This window comes from Miniopterus schreibersii (assembly GCF_964146895.1).
Source record: "Miniopterus schreibersii genome assembly, chromosome: 4".
NCBI lineage: Eukaryota > Metazoa > Chordata > Mammalia > Chiroptera > Miniopteridae > Miniopterus > Miniopterus schreibersii.
The window spans coordinates 67,113,510-67,132,627 of NC_138105.1; the positions used below are offsets into that span (position 1 = coordinate 67,113,510).

The 19,118-nt window shown below is 53.5% G+C and overlaps 1 protein-coding gene across 8 annotated transcripts in view; it reads right to left on the bottom strand.

Annotated features, from left to right (window-relative positions):
• PTPRS (protein tyrosine phosphatase receptor type S) overlaps positions 1-19,118 on the bottom strand; it is a 99,279-nt gene that overhangs the window by 58,482 nt on the left and 21,679 nt on the right. For 7 of the 8 annotated variants that reach the window (XM_081137205.1, XM_081137204.1, XM_081137203.1 and 4 more), the window contains exon 2: positions 1,551-1,741. In XM_081137205.1, the coding sequence (XP_080993331.1) occupies positions 1,551-1,641 (91 nt within the window). In that variant the 5' untranslated portion in view covers positions 1,642-1,741. Of the gene's footprint in view, positions 1-1,550; positions 1,742-8,953; positions 9,071-19,118 lie in introns of those variants that run through there. The other variant, XM_081137199.1, reaches the window with a different exon arrangement.

Below are 19,118 nucleotides of genomic sequence, written 5' to 3' on the forward strand. Positions count from 1 at the left end.
ATATATCATTTATTCAACCAGTGTAAGTTAAGTCAGTGGTTCTCAAATGGGGGTAAGACATCTTTTTCTGGGGACATCTGTCGTTGTCACACTGGGGGTGTTCCTGGCATCGAGTGGGTGGGGGCTGCTTAACCCCCCACAGTGGCGAGGACGGCCCCCCATGGAGAATGACAAGACCTCAACATCAGCAGTGCCCACAGGGAAAAACCCTGTGTTAAAAAATGAATGAAAAACTAAAATTCTTAGTACCTTTATTCCACCATTTCCACTGCAGGGAACAGAGCCCTAGGTGGTAACTGGACAGATCACAGCCCAGCCACGCCTGACCTTTGGCCTCTGGCCTCTGGCCTGGAGGCAGCTTCATACCATAGTGGGGAATTCAGGCTCTGGAGCCAGGCGGCCCAGGTTCAAATCTGAGCATGGCCACTTCTTGGGTGTACTGTAACCTGACTATGCCTCAGCTTCCCCATCTGTACAACGGGGATAATGATAACAGTATTCATCTCATCAGATTATGGTGGCTGATCTGTTAGGCACTTACTAAAAAACAACATGAAAACGAGAAAAAGCACCAATGGACGAGGAGGAGTGTGTCTCCGGTGTTCTCACCCAGCTGCAATAATTATTATGCTTGTGGTAACCTGGGACTGTGAGCCTACTATGTACCAGGCAGCATGCAGGGGCTTATCATGTGTCTTTGTCACAAGGATGCTGGGATGGGGATAATGTTATAAGTCTCATTCAATCAAGGAGGAAATGATAGCTGAGTCATAAGCCCAAGGTCAAACAGCAGGTCTTCAGCAAAACTGGCCTAATCAAAGATCCCAGCTTCTTTCCCTTCTGGACTGACTCTGTGTCCCCATGGGTCTGAGTGATGTCTCCTCTAGGCCCTGCATGGTGGGGTGGGTCTTGGTGGTGTGCCCACAATTGACTCTTATCCTATCCAAACTGCATGTGCTAGCACCTTCACTAGGGATGCCCTTTCCACCAGTGAACTCCTACAAACCCACAAAGCCCCAACTCCAATGCCCTCTCTTTCCTAAGAAACCTCCTCTGGCTCTGCCTGGAAAGGTTTGGATGCCTGTGTATCTGTCACCAGGGTGCTGGTGTTTCTACCTACAGCAAGGGAAGGTGAACTCTGTGGCTCACTCAGGAATGAGGAACTTCAATTAAGTCCCTTCTTACTCCGAGCCTTAGGTTTCCCTCATCGGAAAATGTGGAAGGTAATTGAACAGGCATGCTGAGTTTTGAGAGGCTGGAGGGAGATGAAGCAGGTAAGTCTGTATTTAGCACTAGACTTGGTGCAGAGTTGATGCTGGGGAAGCAGGCATCGTTGACATCACTACCATTATTGCTTTATTAATACCGTCATTATTATTTGCCTCTGAATCTCTCAGGACTCAGTGCATAGTAGGCATTTTACTCAGTAACATTCATGGAGCACAGAGGATCCACTTGGCAAATCCAGGAGCCCTGGGGACAACATGTGTTCACACACGCACACATAAATGCATACTCAGACACCCGCACACCCTATGCCAGGCTCTTACCTTCTGCTGCGCAGCCGCCGATGAGCAAGACCACAAGGAGGCCCATGGGACCAATCACAGACGCTGCACCAGGGCCCCAGGCAGGCGCCATGCTTAGCAGTGACCTGCAACCTCCAACCTCAGCCCTGGAGGGGGGGTGGCCCCAGTCCCTCACAGAAAGGCCTCGAGCCACACGTCAAATGAGGCAGCGTCTGCAGAGACAACAGAGGGGCCATGAGAGGCGAGCAGGGGAATCCCGGAGGACTCCCTGGGGGAGGCAGCAGGAGGATCACAGGGGGGTGGAGGAAGAGCCAGGGGATGGGGAAGAGAGGGTTACAGGACAATGGGGGAGGGTCACAGGGTGACGATGGGGTAGAAAGAAAGTGCTGAGCCCTACTACAGACTGAATGTCTGTGTCCCTCCCCCAAAGGCACGTGGAAATCCTAACCCCCAATGTGACGGTATTAGGAGGTTGGAGCCGCTAGGAGGTGATTAGCTCATGCGGGTGGAGCCCTCCTGAATGGGATTAGTACCCTGATAACAGAGCACTTCTACCAGGTGAGGACACAGCAAGAAGACAATGTCTATGAGCCAGGAGGCGGACTCTCACCAGACATCAGATCCGCCACACCTTGATCTTGGACTTCCAGCTCCCAGAACCATGAGAAATAAATGTCTGTTGTTTTGAAACCCCCCAGTCTCTGGTACTGTTATAGGAGCCCAAAATGAAACAGCCCCAACACCCAGCTGAGTCCCAACACTGACTGAGCCCCCAAACCTGGACAGAAGCCCTGACTCCAGCCAAGCCCCAAACCAGGATTGAACACCAGCTCTAGAATTTGCTCTGAACACCTAATTTCTTCCCCTCATAGCGTGGAACTCTGGAAGAATGAGATACCAGCTAACACTGCCGATTGTCCCTACAACCTGGCCCTATTCGGCCACCAATCAGATCTTCCAAACACACATCTATTGATCCCTGCTCTGCTCTAACACCTGCTGTGGCTCCCATCACCCCCAGAGGAAGCCACTTCTGCTGACAGCCACACAGCATGAGCTCAGTCTCCCCTGCAAGTCTTTGCCCCTTCTGTGCCCTCTGCCAGAAATGCTGTCTCCTTTTCCCCCCACTACCACATGACAAGTCTCAGCTCAGTTGTCACTTCCTCCGGAACCCTCACTGCCCCTCGAAGGTCAGCCTCCCACCCCATTCCACATCCCACAGCCTCAGAAGTGACTAAGATCATCCTCCACAACATATACCCTAGTTTGTAAATTAAATGGTATGCTAATCACTCAGCATCTGTTTCTCCCACAAGAACCTAAACTTGTCTAAAGGCAGAAGGGTCCCGCGTCCCATGGGCAGAACCCTGGGCTGGCCTCCTCCCCAAGTCTCTGCTTTGGCCAGTCAGGGCAGAGGGCTAGGGAAGGGCAGGGAGAGACTCAAGGATAAGGCCCTTTGGCCAGGTCAGCCCTGAACCCACCCCAGGCCATGCCCTGGGTGGGTCTGGGCCATGACCACAGGGATGGGTGCCACATAATGATGGGGCAGCCCCTGTCATCTTGCTCCCAAAATACCCAGCTGCGGTCACCTCGCCCAGCCATGGAGCGGCCCCAGGGGAGACTGGGTGGTGGCTGGGTCATGGCCCAGGGTGGAGGATGGGGAAACTGGGATGGAAGGTGGGGGTAGGGGGGCTCAACTTTCACACAGTCAGACCAGTAACTGACATGCAGTCAGAACAGACCCAAAGAAGGATGCCTGCACAGTCAAACCACAGACAGTCACAGACACACAATTGGACCACAGACAGAGAGACAGAAACAGTCACAGATGTATGCATACAGTCAGGCAATAGAGATGGGGCTACACACAAAGTCAGGCAAATAAAATTTGCGCATAGTCAGACTACAAACACAGGCAGGCACAAAATCATATCTCAGGCACACAGAGTCAGATAAAATGCACACTCAGGATCACAGTGGGTCAAATAATACACATACATGGCCAGACCACTAGCACAGTCAGATCAGAGGCACAGGTCCACACAAAGACCACAGACTCAAAGCAGACAAGAGACACACACGAGATCACAGCAGGGCAGACAATATAGGTAATCAGACCACAGTATACAGAAACACACAGATCAGAGGCACAGGTCCATACCAAGACCACAGATACACAACCAGCCAAAACACACAGAGTCACAGGCAGGCAAATAAAACTTGTACACAGTCAGACCACAAACACAGACAGGTACAAAATCAGACCTCGGATGCACATATTCAGACACACAGGGTCACAGTGGGACAAACAATACACATACGTCAGACCACTAGCACAGCCAGACACACAGCCAGACAAGAGACACACACAGGGTCATAGTCAGGCAAGCAATGCAGGTACATGATTGGGCTGCAGTGAAATATAAATATGGAGTCAGGTCAGATCTGGGGTGGTGCACAGGCAGGTAAACTTAACACACAGACCCCAGACTCAGATGTGTGCACACAGGCTACAGAGACAGGCCACGCAGTGAACAAACCACACTTTCACCCAGCCAGGCAAATAAATCGAAACATGCAAAGCCGTATCCCCCTCATCTACACACACATGCAGATAGGCATGTACACAGACTATAATACACACTCAGACACAACCAGCTGGGGACTGGGTAGTTGGGGAAACTGGAACCTTGAGCATAGCCCCTCACCTCGTACCCCTGCCATGGGCCCTTTAAAAGTGGAAACAAGGAAGGTAGAGGCACAGATGAGGCCAGGATGACCACAGCAGCTGGCCCTACCCACAGACGCACATCTGCTGGACCACATTTGGGAAGGGGGACTCTGGCCCAGACCACTTTGGTTAGCTGGGTGGGCCCTCAGAGAACGTCTGGGGAAACCACGGCAGCATAGCACACCTGCAGCACAGAGGGGCTCAAATCCAGGGCTGCCCAGCCTACCATGGACCCTCGAGCGAGTGACATCCCTGTTCCAGCGTCAGTCTCCTCATCTAGAATACCAGCTGCACAGAAGGCCTGGTGTATGGGAGGGCCCCGGACACAGCTGCTTCCCCCACTGTCCACACCCCATGGGAGCCAGGGGCAGCGCCTTCTAAACAGGGCAGCTTCAAATTACCCCCTGGTTCCTGCAGCCCTAGCCTTGCTGGGTCCATGCCTTCTTGACATCTGGGCAGGATGGGCCGAGCCATGAGCTCCCAACTCCCTCAGGGCCAGCCTGCTGGGGTCTGGTGTGGGGAGGGAGAGAACAGTGTGTGTCAAGGCCTGGATGATGAAGCTGGAATGGGGGTGAGAGGCATGGACAGACTCAGAGAGGAGAGGGTCAGTCACCACACAGAAGACAAAAAGTGACAGTGTCTCTCAGGCCCCCATGCAGGCTGGAGGAACTTGCTATGACAGAGATTAAGACCCTACAAAGCCCACAACCCTCCTACCAACGACCACTTTCTAAAAGACCCCAAGTGTGGGGTCTTTTGCAAGGAACCTGGAGAGAATATAAAAAAGCTCTGTCAGCTCTGCCTTCAAAATCTATCCCAAATCTGCCCACTTGTTACTTTTCCCTCTTCTGCCTCTACCTGGTCCAGCCCTATCATCACCCACCTGGGCCAATGCACTCTCACCCTCACTTCCCCATAGTCTGTCCTTAACATGAAGCCAGAGGACACCTGTGAGCACCTGAGTCAGATCCCATCCCTCCTCTGTCACTGCCCTCCTGAGCTACCCACCTCCCTTGGGGTAAAAGCCCAAGTCCTCCCCAGCCCATAAGGTTCTATATGACCTGCCCCTGTCCCCTCCCTGACCTCTCCCCACTTGCCCACCTGCTCTAGCCACATGGGCCTCCTCACTATTCCTCCAACAGGTATGGTCCTGCCCCAGGACCTTTGCATTGCCTGTTCCCTCTGCCTCCAGATTTAATGTTAATATTATTATTTGGCTGAGAATTAAAGGGTGAATGGGAATGGGGGGGAGGGTCATCCACACAAGAAACAGCAAGAAGCAGTACCTAGAGGTCCTAGGAAGGAGATGGGAAGAGATCAGGGCAGAAACACAGAACAGCAAGGAGCCCTAGGCAGCTCTGGGCAGGGGGAGATGTGGCCAGGTTGGCATCCAGCCAAGCCTCCTCCCTGTGCTTCTTTCAGGAAAGCAGCCTGCAACACCAGCCCTGCCACTGTCAAGAAAGGGAAACTGAGGCAGGTGCATTGGTGCCGCATGATGCCGCAATCCCTGAATTTTGGGAAGATGGTGTGACTGTAAAGAAGGGAACAACCTCCCGTGGGAGTTGCAGGAAATAATGGGCAGCAAATGAGGCTGGGCCAGGGGTAGGGAGGAAGGAAAGGAGCAGCTTCGGGACCTGGAACCCAGGGTCCAGGGAGGGTCCTGTCCAGCCATCAGAAGAGAGTTTCCTCTGTGCCAGGGACTGAGTTGTCCACCATTTGCTCCCAGCAGCCAGTTGGGGGGCTGTGGGGGAACATGGTTTGTGCCCTCCTTTCAAAGGTGAGGAAACTGAGGCTCACAGAGAAGTCCCTGGGGACTTGCCCAAGGTCCCCAGCTAGGGCTGGGTCCTCTGGACCTTGGTCCAGAGCCCACATTTAATCACATGACTGTGTCCTTCCTTGGCCAGTATGTGATCTCAGGACAGTGAATGACCCTCAGGGCCTGATACAGCTTCCTGGGCAGCCACTGGGGGATCCCAGACTGTGCTAATGGGGGACGAGTGGGCACCCATTCCAGCCAGGCGCCGGGGCATGGGTCACGCGATCCCAGAGTCAGCCTTGTGTACCCACGCAGAGCAGGGAGCATAAAGGGGTGATTATGACCCAGGACTGCAAAGCAAACAGGCTCTGTGTCACCCGTACAAGGCAGGGTCTCCTGGGGCCCGAGGATGCCTGCCCCCACCTGAGGGTTCATCCTGTCATAGGGGGTCTGGGGGCTCAACTGTGCAACTCTGACCCTCGGGAGATTTCTCATGGCCTTGGGCCAGGGGAAGGGAAGGCTGGTGATGCTGGCAGTGCGGCTTGAGGACACCGGGTACTGGACCACCTCTCTGCCCTCACATCCACCCACTACACTTCTCCCTCCCCACCACCTCCCTTCTGGGCGAGCAGAGTTTCCTGAGAAAAAAGCCCCAGACCTTCTTAAGGGCAGGAGCTGGGCTTCTAGCCTCGCTGGATAACTGCCCCCAAAGTGCCCAGCAGGGTCCAAGCTCCAGCTCTGAGTCTCTGGTGGGCCTCATCATTCCCCCAGTGGGAAACAGTGCTGGGCCAGCCCTACCACCTTCCTGGAGCATCTAGGACTGGGGCGAGGGAGCTGCCTTTAACAATATCCATTTGTATTAGGTGCTGTCCCCAAGATGAGCGGACGGGCAGAGCAGAGAGGGAGACAGGCCCAGCCCCAGAGGGAGGAATCTGCAATCCTAGCTGGGTGTCCCAAGGTGCCGAGCCCTCTTAAATGCTCCTTGAGCTTCCTTCTGTTTCACAGATGAAGAAACTGAAACTCAGAGAGGGGCTGCTGCTTGTGAAGGATCACACAGCACGGAGGGGGCTGGGCTGGGATTCAAGGTGAGAGACCGGTTTTCAATCGAACCCAGAGTCCATACTCCCTGAGTGCCCAGGCCGCCAGGCTTGCTCCTGCCAGCATGCCCCTCACACTGGCTTCATGGAGAAGTTTGACCCCTACCCTGCTCACACCCTTCAGGGCTCCCCAGCACCTCTGCTCAGCATTGTGGGACCTTTGGGATCTGACCCTAGGCCCACCCTATGGCCTCTTCCCAAAGGTTACCTCCATTCCCAGAATGCACTGGTCTGCCTGGGGTCTCTGGGCCTTTCTTAACACAGGTCCCTCTAACAAGTACACCCTTCCCCAGCTGGACCACCTGTGAACTCATCCTTCAAGCTGAAGCCACAGATCCCTCCACCCCAGGCTAAGCCTTGGTGCCTTCTGGACTCTTCCCCCAATCCCAGGACCCTTCCTCAGCTCAAGCTCTGACCCACACCCCTGGAGCTGGGAGTAGCTGTGTCTTACTCTATCCCTCCTCTGCTCTAAAATCTCCTCCGAGTCTCATCTACATCCATTAAAATCCAGACTCCTAACAGCCTCCAGAACTGCAGACCCCATCGCGTGGCACCCCTAGTGCCTTGCTTGCCCCATTTCCCTACTCACTGCCCTCTGGCTCACAGTGGTATTTGTTCATGCTGTTCCTTTCCCCAGCACATCTCTCCTCCTTCCCCACCAAACCTCAGCCTTCACACTTATCATCAGGTCTCAGCTGAGCTGTCACCTCCTCTAGGAAGCCCCCCCCAAATGCCCAAGACTGGATCAGGACCCCCTCTGGGCTTCCCCAGCACCCTGTGTCCCCCCCTCACAGCTCTGCTCCCATCATGGGCCTGTCATCCTCCAGGATGGGAGCCTTCTCCTCACCCTGGTAATGTGGCAAGTCCCCTGCATATAACAGATGCCTACTGTATGCCTGGCCCCACTTGGTACTTTACCCACATCGTTCCTGTGGTCACGTCCATTGCAGAAGGGGAAGCTGAGGTCAGAGAGAGACACTGCAGGCAGGGGAGGCCAACATAAGCACTCTGCTAGCTGTAACTTACATCTGCTCTGGCGGTCAACTTGAGTCTTAAGTGGTAGAAATGAGACTCAGAGAGGGGCAGGCAGAACATGGGAGGCTGGGCCCCTTGCCGGAGAGTTGCAGGGAGTTCCTTTGGAGGGGCCCAGGATAAGAAGGAATCTTGGGAAGCTGGACTCTTGGGCAGTAACAGTAGTTTGGTGGGTTATAACGGGGGGTACAAAGACATGGAGCTTGAGGTCAGAAATGGGAGGTGAGAACGGGGTGCTGATATGCTTGCCTGACCCCCGAGTTTATTAAAGCCCCAAGGAGACACAGGATCAACCTGGGGTCCACTGGCGAGAAGGGCACAGGGACAAATGGAGAGTGGGAAACTTTCTGTGAGTTTTGAGGGGTGCTAAGAGCAGAGATACCAGTCGCATATCCCCCACCCTACCGCCATGGTCCAGCCGCCTCCTCCAAGGTCCAAGGTCCGAGTCCCTGAGGAAGGACGCAGAAGCCCCCCAGCAAAGCGCCCGGGCGGGCAGCTCAGGCTGCCCCGCCTGGCTCCGCCCCCAGAGGTCGGGGAGGAGAAGGGCTGGGGGCCGAGGCGGGAGGGGGCCTGCGGAGCATAACGGTCGGGAGTTTTCTAAAGTAAGAGCGACAGGCCTGAGTGGGAAGCACCGGGCGGCTTGCTGTCCCCGGAGCTCGGCCGGGCCAGGCCCGCACGGGGCGGGGTGGGTGAGGAACGCGAGGGTACCCCCTCCTGGGAGCCCGGGGGGGGGGGGGGGGACAGGGAGGGAAACAAAGCCCAGCGCAGGCGGGCCCTCGAGGTGGGAGAGGGTCCTGGGTGCACTCACCCCGCGGCTCGGCTCAGAGGTGGGGCGCGGGCCCCGCTGCAGCCGGTCCCCGGTCCCCGTCCACTCTGAGCGCCAGCGCCGCGCGCAGCGAGGGGCTCGGGAGAGGCCGCAGCCCCGGAGCGCGGCCGGGGGCGGGGCCGGGGCGGGGCTACGGGCGGAAGTGGGGCGGGGGGCCCGCGGGGGAGCCCCATCAGGGGGCCCTGAAGCCTCCACCGGGTTCCTGTGCGCGAGAAGCCTTCAAGGGGGGTACTATGTACCCCACATGCACATGCATGAGGCAGCACCCTGAGGCCCCCCCCTTCGGCAACCTGATGACAGAGGGAACCCCTATTCTGCTCCCCCTCCCTTTCCAGGTGCTGGTCGTGACCATGGCAACGGATGAAGGGGCTGGATGCCGGACGCCGCAGCGGAGGGCTCCCCAAACACACAAAATAATGGAGGTCGGCTAAGGGGCAGAGTCCCTCCCAGCCCGAGCCGGATGGCAGAGGCCGCGCCCCCGACAGAGTCCCAGGGGTGGGGGAGGGCGCGGGCACAAAGAGGCTGCCCTCCCGCTGGGGTCCGGGGGCATGAATGGGGCACCCGGTGGCAGACGCCCCCACCCCAGGCACAACCCTGAGGAGGGGGCGGAGTGCAGGCCCAGATTGGAAACAGATGGGGCCACCATGCCAGGCCGGAGACACCCGATCCACAGGGTGGTGGGGGGAGTGGGGGAGGCGGGAGGGGCGCCCCGCCCCGCAGCCAATCGCGGCCGTGCTGCTGCCCGGTGCGGGTTTGAAAACTCCCAAGGTTGAGGCGGGGAACGCGGAGGCCCCCGGGGTTCTGGGAGCTTGGAGAGGCCTCCAGGGAGGGGCGGAGGCCCGCCTGGAGAGCCAAGGGCCCCATTTACTCCTACCCCTGGCGAAAATGCCTCTTGTTCCACCATTAGTGCTCAGGATGACTCCCATAGCTAACATCTATGGAGCTCCTAGTGTATGCCCAGCGCTGTGCCTGCTCGCGTCACCACAACAGCACCCCAATTTTCCAAAGGGATTAGCGCAGCAATAGAGAGGTTACTTGTCCAAGGTCAGGAAGAGCAGGAACTAGAACCAGGGTTTGGGTCCAGAGGATGAGTCCTTACCCACAATGCTACAGGAGGCCTGGAAGGGGGTCAGGGCAGAGCAAATGGACAAACTGCTACAAATTAAAATCATCCAGCGACACAGCAGTACTGGACTGGACACAGACAGGCCCCACCCTCAATAAGCTCACCGCCCAGTGGGGCAAAGGACAGGGGCTTTGATGGGGCCACACAGGCAGCTGTGGGAGCCCAGAGGAGCCCCTGATAAGGGTTCAGGGAAACTCACTTTTTAAGGTGGCCTATCCATGCCCTACTATGGCTGCCTTAGAGGGTCACTTCCCCACCTCTCCCCAGTTCCCTTGGCTGGGTGATCTGACCCTTTTCCAACCTGTACCTCAATTCGCCCCACGGCAAAACAGTGTATAATGCCACCTCCCCTAGCATTGGAGAGGCCTGCACTAGAGTTCCCAAAGCACTGGACACACAGTAGGTTCTCTGTGAATGTCTGGATGTGGATTCTACATGGAGCACATAGTAGGTGCTGCTAAACACAAGATACTCTGATATCTCCCCTTCCCACAGCCCCAACTGTGGGAGGCACACAGTAGGTGCTTCATGAGGCGTGATCCCTGGCACCCCAACACTACATGGGGCACACAGGAGATGCTCTGCATCAACATGGATGTGAAATCAAGCAGTGTAACCTCCTCTGGCTCAGAAGGGCACACAGTGGGCCCTTAGAAAATGCTACCAGGACACAGTGGGTGTTTTGCTGATGGCCCAGGCACTGGACTCATACATACCCAGGAATGAATCCAAGCATGTCCCATGTGACCTCAAGGAAGAACCTGTACTTTTGGGCCTGTTTTCCCATCTTTATTAAAAACAGAGCGCACAACAGGTGCTCAGTGAATCTACATGTCAGGATGCCCAGGGCTGTGTGACCTGGGCAGAACTGCACATCTCTGGGTTGTCCAGGACCCAGGGGATGGTGGCAGAGGACCTGCTACCCACTCCCTGGCCAGCCCTGCCCTCTCTGGGCCTCTTGCCCATGTCTCCTTGGAGATGACCTCTTGCCTCCATGCATGGCAGTGACCACATGGACTGGGAACACAGCCACCTTCGAGGTAGGGGTGGGAGCGATCTGAGCCAGGAATGAGGCCTGCATCTGGTCTACCAGAGCTGGGTGACCCCGTCCACACAGCACATTTAATGCCCCCCACCATCAAAGCTCTAATCACCCATTGGTTAACTGCCTAGTCAAGGGCCTGCCTCTGCCACTGACTGTGACCTCTGAGGGAAGGGTCTGTCTTGATCAGAGCACACACGGTGTCATGGGTCCTCAGCACCCAGCAGAGGGCATGCATGGTACACAGTAGGTTCTAGGCAAACCTTTACATAAACAGCCAGGACCCTCCTCACCCAGAAGGGCCCTCTCCAACCTTATTCTCCCCTAGGAGCCACAGTGCGTGGTATCTGGCCACAAAGCAGGCATCTTCACCCACCCTTTCTTAAACAAAAAATTCTCAGCACCTACTGTAAGCCAGGACTGGTTTGAGGCACTGGAGACACAGCAGTGACTAAGACTGACAAAGATCCCTGCCCTCCTGGAGCTGATGCTCTACTGAGGACAACAGAAGGGAAACAGAAGAAATAAAAGACACCAAGGGTCAGTTAGCTGTAAGTGCTATGAAGATGGACAAAGCGGGGGGGGGGGGGGGGGGGGGGGGATGCAGTCTTAAACAGGGAGGTTAGGGAGTAAGGAAGTGACATTTGACCTAAGACCTGAAGGAAGTGAGGGAATGTGAAGGAGTGTAGATGTTTGGAGGAAGTGCAATCCAGAGGTGGGGGTATAGCACATGCAAAGGTCCTGGGGCAGGACCATGCTTGACATGTTGGAGGAACAGGGAGGAGCCTGTGTGGTTGGAGCAGAGTGAGTGAGGGGGTAAGAGAGGGAGGGGAGGGCAAGGAGAGGAGGAGGGGAGGGCAGGTCATACAGGGCCTTGTGGGTACCCAGGAAGGGCTTAGGAGGTGGGAGCCCCAGAGGGATATGGACAGAGGAAGAACAGGACCTGACTCAGGTGCTCACAGGCACTCTCTGTCTACTGCAAAGAAAGACTGTGGAGGGTTAGGGGTGACCCATGGGGGAGGTGACTGCACATATTCAGGCCAGCAATGAGGGGGCTGGATCAGGTGGAAGCACAGGAAGGAAGCAGGGGAGAAGCAGGCACATTCTGGATAGATTCAGAAGGCAGATCCAATAAAATTATCTGAAGAACTAGTTGTGGAGCATAAATTAAAGCAGGGAACTCAAGGACAACTCCAGGGTTTTGGCCTGGAACACCTTGAAGATTAAGAGCTGCCACTTCTGGGAAGCCCTCCCTGACTGCTTTGCCTCCCCAGTGCCCTTGAGGGCTGACCCCCAGGAGCTCATGAACATTCTGTTGATATGTCCTCTATATATACACCGAGGAGGCAGCTGCCCTTGGGGAGAAGCATGGGGCTAGATCACGTCAGCCCCTGCAGCTGGGACATTTGGGGGTAATTTTTTTTTCAAAATAACTTTTCTTCTAATTATAAAATAGGCGCATGCAGCAGAAAATTACAGAAAATCAGCATAAAGAACATAAAAATTGCCCATAATCCACACCTCTCCTGGAGAGGAAATGTGAGCATGTGATCATTTTCATTCATTCTTTCCAAAAACATTTATTGAGTACCTACTGTGTGCCAAGCCAATGGGGACACAGCAATAGACACAGAGTCAGCCCCCCTGCCCTCAAGATGAGTGAGGAAGACAGACACTCATAGGGAAACCAACATTGTCAATAGCATAATGCTGGACAGTGTTAAGAGATATAAAGAAAAAAAAAAAAAGCAGTGAAGCTCTAGAAGCCTGGAGGGGCCTGGGGTACTTCTCAGAGGACCTGGGTGAAGTCAGCAAATCAGACATACAAACACCTATGGGAACAGTGTTTCAGGCAGGAGAAACAAGTCCAAAGGTCCTGAGGCCAACTGTGTCCTTCTAGTCTTCTATGTGTGCAAATTAGTACTTTCCTTTTAAAATGGAGATCAGCATTTGCCGGTGTCCAACCCACAGAATTTAATCAGTTCCTACTTGTTCTGCATTACAAATGACGACACTGAGAGGGACATCCACATATGAACCTGTGGCCTGTCACTTCCTATACATCCACATATGAACCTGTGGCCTGTCACTTCCTGGGAAGGGCTTAGGAGGTGGGAGCCCCAGAGGGATATGGACAGAGGAAGAGCAGGACCTGACTCATACATTCCAATCAGCAAGTGTCTCTGTTGGGATGTTCTACAGCCTTTGACACCTGCCCTGATGCGGTGCCCTCAGGCAAAACCACGCATACCTGGGTAGGACCCCCCACTCCCATTCCTTTCCCAATCTGCCCCACTGTCCTCACATTTGGGGCCAAAATCTCTCAAAAGTTTCATTTACAGGCAACCACCAAACTCCACACCCTTGGGATGCAGAGTGAGGGAGAAACTGGTTGGGCAGCTTCCTCCTTTTTCATGACCCGGGGCAGTGAGCGTGTGCTGACCAGCCAGGAGCCCACGTCACCCACACTCACATCATGGTCCTGGCGCCATATCTGCCTGCCAGCTACACCACAGCAGGCACACTGCCCACTACAGGCATGCCCCAGCTCCTCATCTGCCTTTTTCACAGGCCCAGCTACCTTCCTCTCCTCTTGGAGAAATCTAGGATGCCTTCAGGTGCAGCTGGATCCAGATGCATTTGCTCTTCCCATGTTCTCCCCTTCTCAGCTGATGGCAGCTCCATCCTTCAGAGGCTCAGGCTAGAACCTAGGCACCAGCCCTGATGCTTCTTCCCTCACCTGCACATGCTGCTGGTCTGGAAATACTACTCCCAAGCATCCCTCTTAAATTTCTTATGAATTTGTCCATCTTTCTCTATGTGCCTTCTTACCCTATCTAGCTCCCATTATTGCCTGCCTACACCAGACAGTCACCTCTGCCCTGGTCCCCCAGCTCTTGTCTTCACTCCCCAAAGTCTGTCCTATCTGCAGTAGCCAGAGGGAGCCTGTGAGCACCTGAGTCAGGTCCTGCGTCCTGTTGTTCCTCTGCCCACAGGCCTCCAGGGCTCCCACCTCCTTTGGGGTAAAAGCCCAAGCCCTCCCCATAGCCCAGAAGGCCCTGAACAATCTGCCCCGTGCCCTCCTCCCCTCACCTCCTCCCTCCTTCCCCCTGGCTCACTCCACTCCAGCTACATGGCCTCCTCCAACACACCAGCCACAGTCCTGCCTCAGGGCCTTTGCACTAGCCAGCTATTCCCTGTGCCTGGAACACCCTTCCTCCACATTTTCATAGCTGTTTCCCTCTCGCCAGTCAGGTCGCCCTCAAACATCACCTCCTCGCAAACACCCCACTGACCTCACTACACGGTTCAGGTAGCACCCCCCTCAGCCCTTTTCACACATGCCACTATTTTTTTCTTTTTTGGCACTGAAATTACAGGGTGGGGCAAAAGTAGGTTTAGAGTTGTGAGTACCACCTGAAACAGTTTTTTCTTGTATTATTATTTTTTAATTATTGTATTATTTTCCATACAAATAACTGTAAGCCTACTTTTGTCCTACCCTGTATTTATCTCGTTTATTGTCTAGATCAGCACTGTCCCATAGGGAACCAATAGCCATGGATGACTAGTTAAATAAAATTGAATGAAATTCAAAATTTAGTTCCTCAGTCACACTGACTGAGTTTCCTGCATATGAGGCTCATGGCTACGGTACTGGTGCAGATCTAGTGTATTTCCTTTTTTAAAAAAATTTTTTTTATTGATTTTAGAGAGAAACATTAATCGACTGCCTCTCGCATGCCTCCTACAGGGGATCGAGCCTGAAACCCAAGCATGTGCCCTGACCGGGAATCAAACCAGTAACCTTTCAGTGCACAGGACAACGCTCAACCACCTGAGCCACACCAGCCAGAGCGATATAGTGTATTTCTATCATCACAGAAAGTTCTGTGGACAGCTCTACTGGAGACTGGGAGCCAGGAGGTGGGACTGGGTTGGCTTTGGTTACCACTGGGTACCAGGGCCTGGCACAGAGTAGGTGCTCAATAAATGCTCTCTAAATAAATGAGTGAACAAATGAATAACTAAGAGGCTTTGCAAAGCCTGGAGGGGCTGATTTGCAGGACAGGGCAGAGGTTGACAGGTGCCATCTGCAGCCACAAGTCCACAAGCTGCGATCTGCACCTGGGTCTACCTGACTTGCAACCCAGGTATTCTCTGGGGGCTGCTACTACTCCAGCCCCAAGGGCAGAAATTTGTAAAAAACTGCCCTGGCCACTGCCAGACTCCATGTTACAGCTTGGCACCAAAATACTGACCCAACCAGAAGCTGGGGCAGCAGGGCCAGATCCCCTACCAGGCACAATCTTCTAGGCTGGGGCCCCCACCGGCCCACCACCATCTCCCACCTTGAGCCATCTGTGGCTGCTTCCATGGCTCTGGCCACATGCTCTCTGCAAGGTGCCTCTACGATCAACAGTACATGGCGCTCTCGAAAACCTGTACCCTCCTTTCTCATGACTTCTGCCACACCCCAATCCCCTCTTTAAATCTGTCATTCAACTGGCTCATGCCTTTCCCTTAAACCAGCGATTTTCAACCAGTGTGCCTCAAGAATTTTTAAAACATGTAATACCTGACTATTTAATCAGGGGCACTGACCTCTTTCCCTTAGACTGTCAAATAAAAAAGTGATAACAGCCAACACAACAATAGCTGTCCGGTGTGAATGCTCTGTCTTGAACCATAAATATACAGGTCATATAACAGAGTTGCATCTTACTGGTCAAGTTGCATGATAAGGTTGCATCTAATTGGTTAATTCTTGGTACCAGAAATCCTTAAATACAAGTATAGGCATCTGATTTTTTTAAAAAATTCACTTTGGAGCAAAAAGGGTAGGTAATTACTTTTTTTTTTTTTTTTTTTAATATATCTTTATTGATTTCTGAGAGAGGAAAGGAGAGGGAGAGAGAGAGATAGAAACATCAATGACGAGAGAGTCATTGAAGATCGAGCCGGCAACCCGGGCATGTGCCCTGACCGGGAATCGAACCCTGATCTCCTGGATCCTAGGTCGATGCTCAACCTCTGAGCCACGCCCGGTAGGGCGGGTAGGTAATTACTTTTTAAAAAAATCAATCAAAATTATACTTATTTTTTGGTGTGCTGCAGAATTTTAGTAATTAGTTCTGTGTGCCATGAGATGAAAAAGGTTAAAAATCGCTGCCTTAAACTAATTTACTTTAGAAACTAATTTGATAATGCACAGCTCTAACTGCCTAGCCTCAAAAGTCATCAGAAAAATTGTTACAATGAAAATATGGACAGAATTCTTCCATTTTCCCTAGATACTGTTGCTAAAGGCAGCAGCCTGAATGGGACTTGGTATGAAGAGATTGGATTGGCAGGTGCTGATGTTAAAGATCACCCTGCACCTGACTGAGTCTCTCCTGGACCTGTTACATGTCAACCGAAAGAAAAGTCACTGCTAGTCTGTGCAGTTCTGTGGCACCTGACGCCTCCTCCTTAGGTCACTCCAAAACAGCCTTATTCTGGGGGCAGACCCCCACTTTAGCAATCACTGCCCACAGGCAGGAGGGCAAGGTTCTCTTCCCAGCTCTGTCCCCGGGGAGTTAAGTGGCCCTGGGCAGGTCCTTGCCACTCTCTGGGCCTCAGTTTCCCTACCTCTACAGAGGAAGATTGTTTTTTAGTGCCCAAAGCTGATTTTTATGGATTCAAGACCCTTGAACACCAAGAAAACTGAGACACAGGCCAGCGAGGTCCCTGAGGCAGGGTGAGGTGGGACCCGGTCTTGGTCACTCACTACTCAAACCTCAGCATCTACCCTGCACCAGGTGCTATCCTGAGTTCTGGGGACACAGCTGGGACCAAGGCAGACAACCTCCCAGGGCTTCTCTTCCAGGGAAGGAGAATGACACACAAAAGCAGCCATGAAAATATGGGGGTGAAGAGGGAGTTCTGGACAGAGGGTACAGCACATGCAAAGGCCCTGAGGTGGGGGCTGAACACACTAAGTTCTAGGGAAAGAGAAGTGGCTGGTAGCTGAGAAACGGGATTAGTGGGGTAAGGGGGTGGGGAATGTCATTTGAGAAATGAATATAGTTGAGGCATGAACAATCATCACACTCCTTCAACAATTCTCCTTTAACACCCAATCTGCATTTATAGAGCCCCTACTGTATACCAGGCTCCAGGCTGAGCACTAGGGGCACAGGATGACCCAGGCAGCCCCAGCCCAGTCTTAAGGAGTTTACTTGCCTGTGGGGGAGGTACACAGGGGCTCCAGCAGTTAAAGATCAGACCTGTGATGGGGAATACCTCAGGCCTGGGAGTAGGGCAGGCTTCCAGGAGGAGGTGATACTTAAGATATGAAGAGAGACTGGAAGAGGAGACCTAAATAGCACTGGACAAAATGGAAGAGATGAGACTAGGGACCTTGGGCCAAGTCCCAGTCACACCCCACAGGTGAGAAGACAGGGACTAGGGAGCTAGCTGCTGGGGTGGGGGTGGGGGTGGGAGGCCAGGCCTGCTGTGTGAGCCCAGGTACAAGTACAACCTCACAGCTCCCCAAGCTCTCAAGTCCAGAGAGAAGGTGACATCTTTAGACAGGAGTTTGGATCTGGAAGAAAACCCAGTCTCCCTCAAGACCTAAAAACGCTCTTTAAGCACTTAGTATGGGCAAAGCACTCAGAACTGAGCCAGGCACACAGTAGGTGCTCAAGGAACACACCAGCTATTGTTCCTGTCTCTTCCTGAAAGCCAGGCATCCACAAGCAGCTTGCTGAATCCCCTCAATGAATAGTATTATTCCCCCCACTGAGGCACAGAGGTTGAGCTCAAATTCTTACCACTAATAAGTGACAGAGCAGGGACCAGAACCCAAGCTGGTTCTCATCTCCTCCCCGAACCACTCATCGGAGTCTCAGTTTCCCCTCCCCAGCCATCACCCTCCTGCCTCACTTGGAAGTTACACAGTCCCAGAATTCATGGCATCTCAAAACAGCCCATCTGTGACTCGCAGTCTGCACATGGTCAGGGGCTGGTAGCCACTTGGAGGCATAAGGATGGACCACTGGTTCCCAAAGGTATTTATTATTATTATTAATTATCAATTATTCTCTAGCAGCTGCCCCTAGCACTGGGACCCATAAGGAGGCACAGGCATGGGCAAGGACAGTGGCCTGGGCTCAGCAATTGTTCCAGGAGGACTCAACACCAGGCCTTTGCACTCTCAAATTTTTGGCATTTTGATTATGATGTTTCTGGGCATGGGCCTCTTTGGGTTCTTCTTGCTCGGGACTCTTCGTGCCTCCTGAACTTACGTGACTTTTTCCGTTACCGGGTTAGGGAAGTTTTCTGCCATTCGTTCTTCAAACAGGTTCTCTATCCCTCGCTCACTTCCCTCCCCTTCTGGCACTCCTATGATGGCTTTGCACTCTCTGTCCCTCTGCCAGGACCACTTTCTCCCGAGAAACCCACTTGGCTCCCTCCCTCAGCATCTCGGTGCAGATGTTCCCCTTACAAGGAGGGCTTCCAGGACCCGCTGCTTAAAATTCTGCCTTCCACTGTGACACTCCCCCTTCCCCTTCTCTTGAGTTTTTCCTACAGCAATGTACCACCCTGACAGTGGATGTGATTCTGCTGCGCTGTTTGTTCTCCGTTTCCGCAACTAAACTGCGAGCTGCAAGAAGACAGGGGATTTGTTCTTTTAAATTACTCGCGTCTGCCCCGGCTCAGCTGGTTGGGTGTCGTCCATGCACCAAAAGGTTGCCAGTTTGATTCCCAGTCAGGGTGCATGCCTGGGTTGTGGGCTCGGTCCCTGGTAGGGGGCTTGCAGGAGGCAGCTGATTGATATCTCACTCTCACATGGATGTTTCTCTCTTTCTCTCTCTCCCCCTTCCTCTCCCTTTCTCTCTAAAAATCTTTTTTCTTTTTAAATCTTTTAAAATAAATAAATAAATTACTTGTGCGTGGAACAGCGAGCAGCTGGCACACAGCAGACATGAACATTG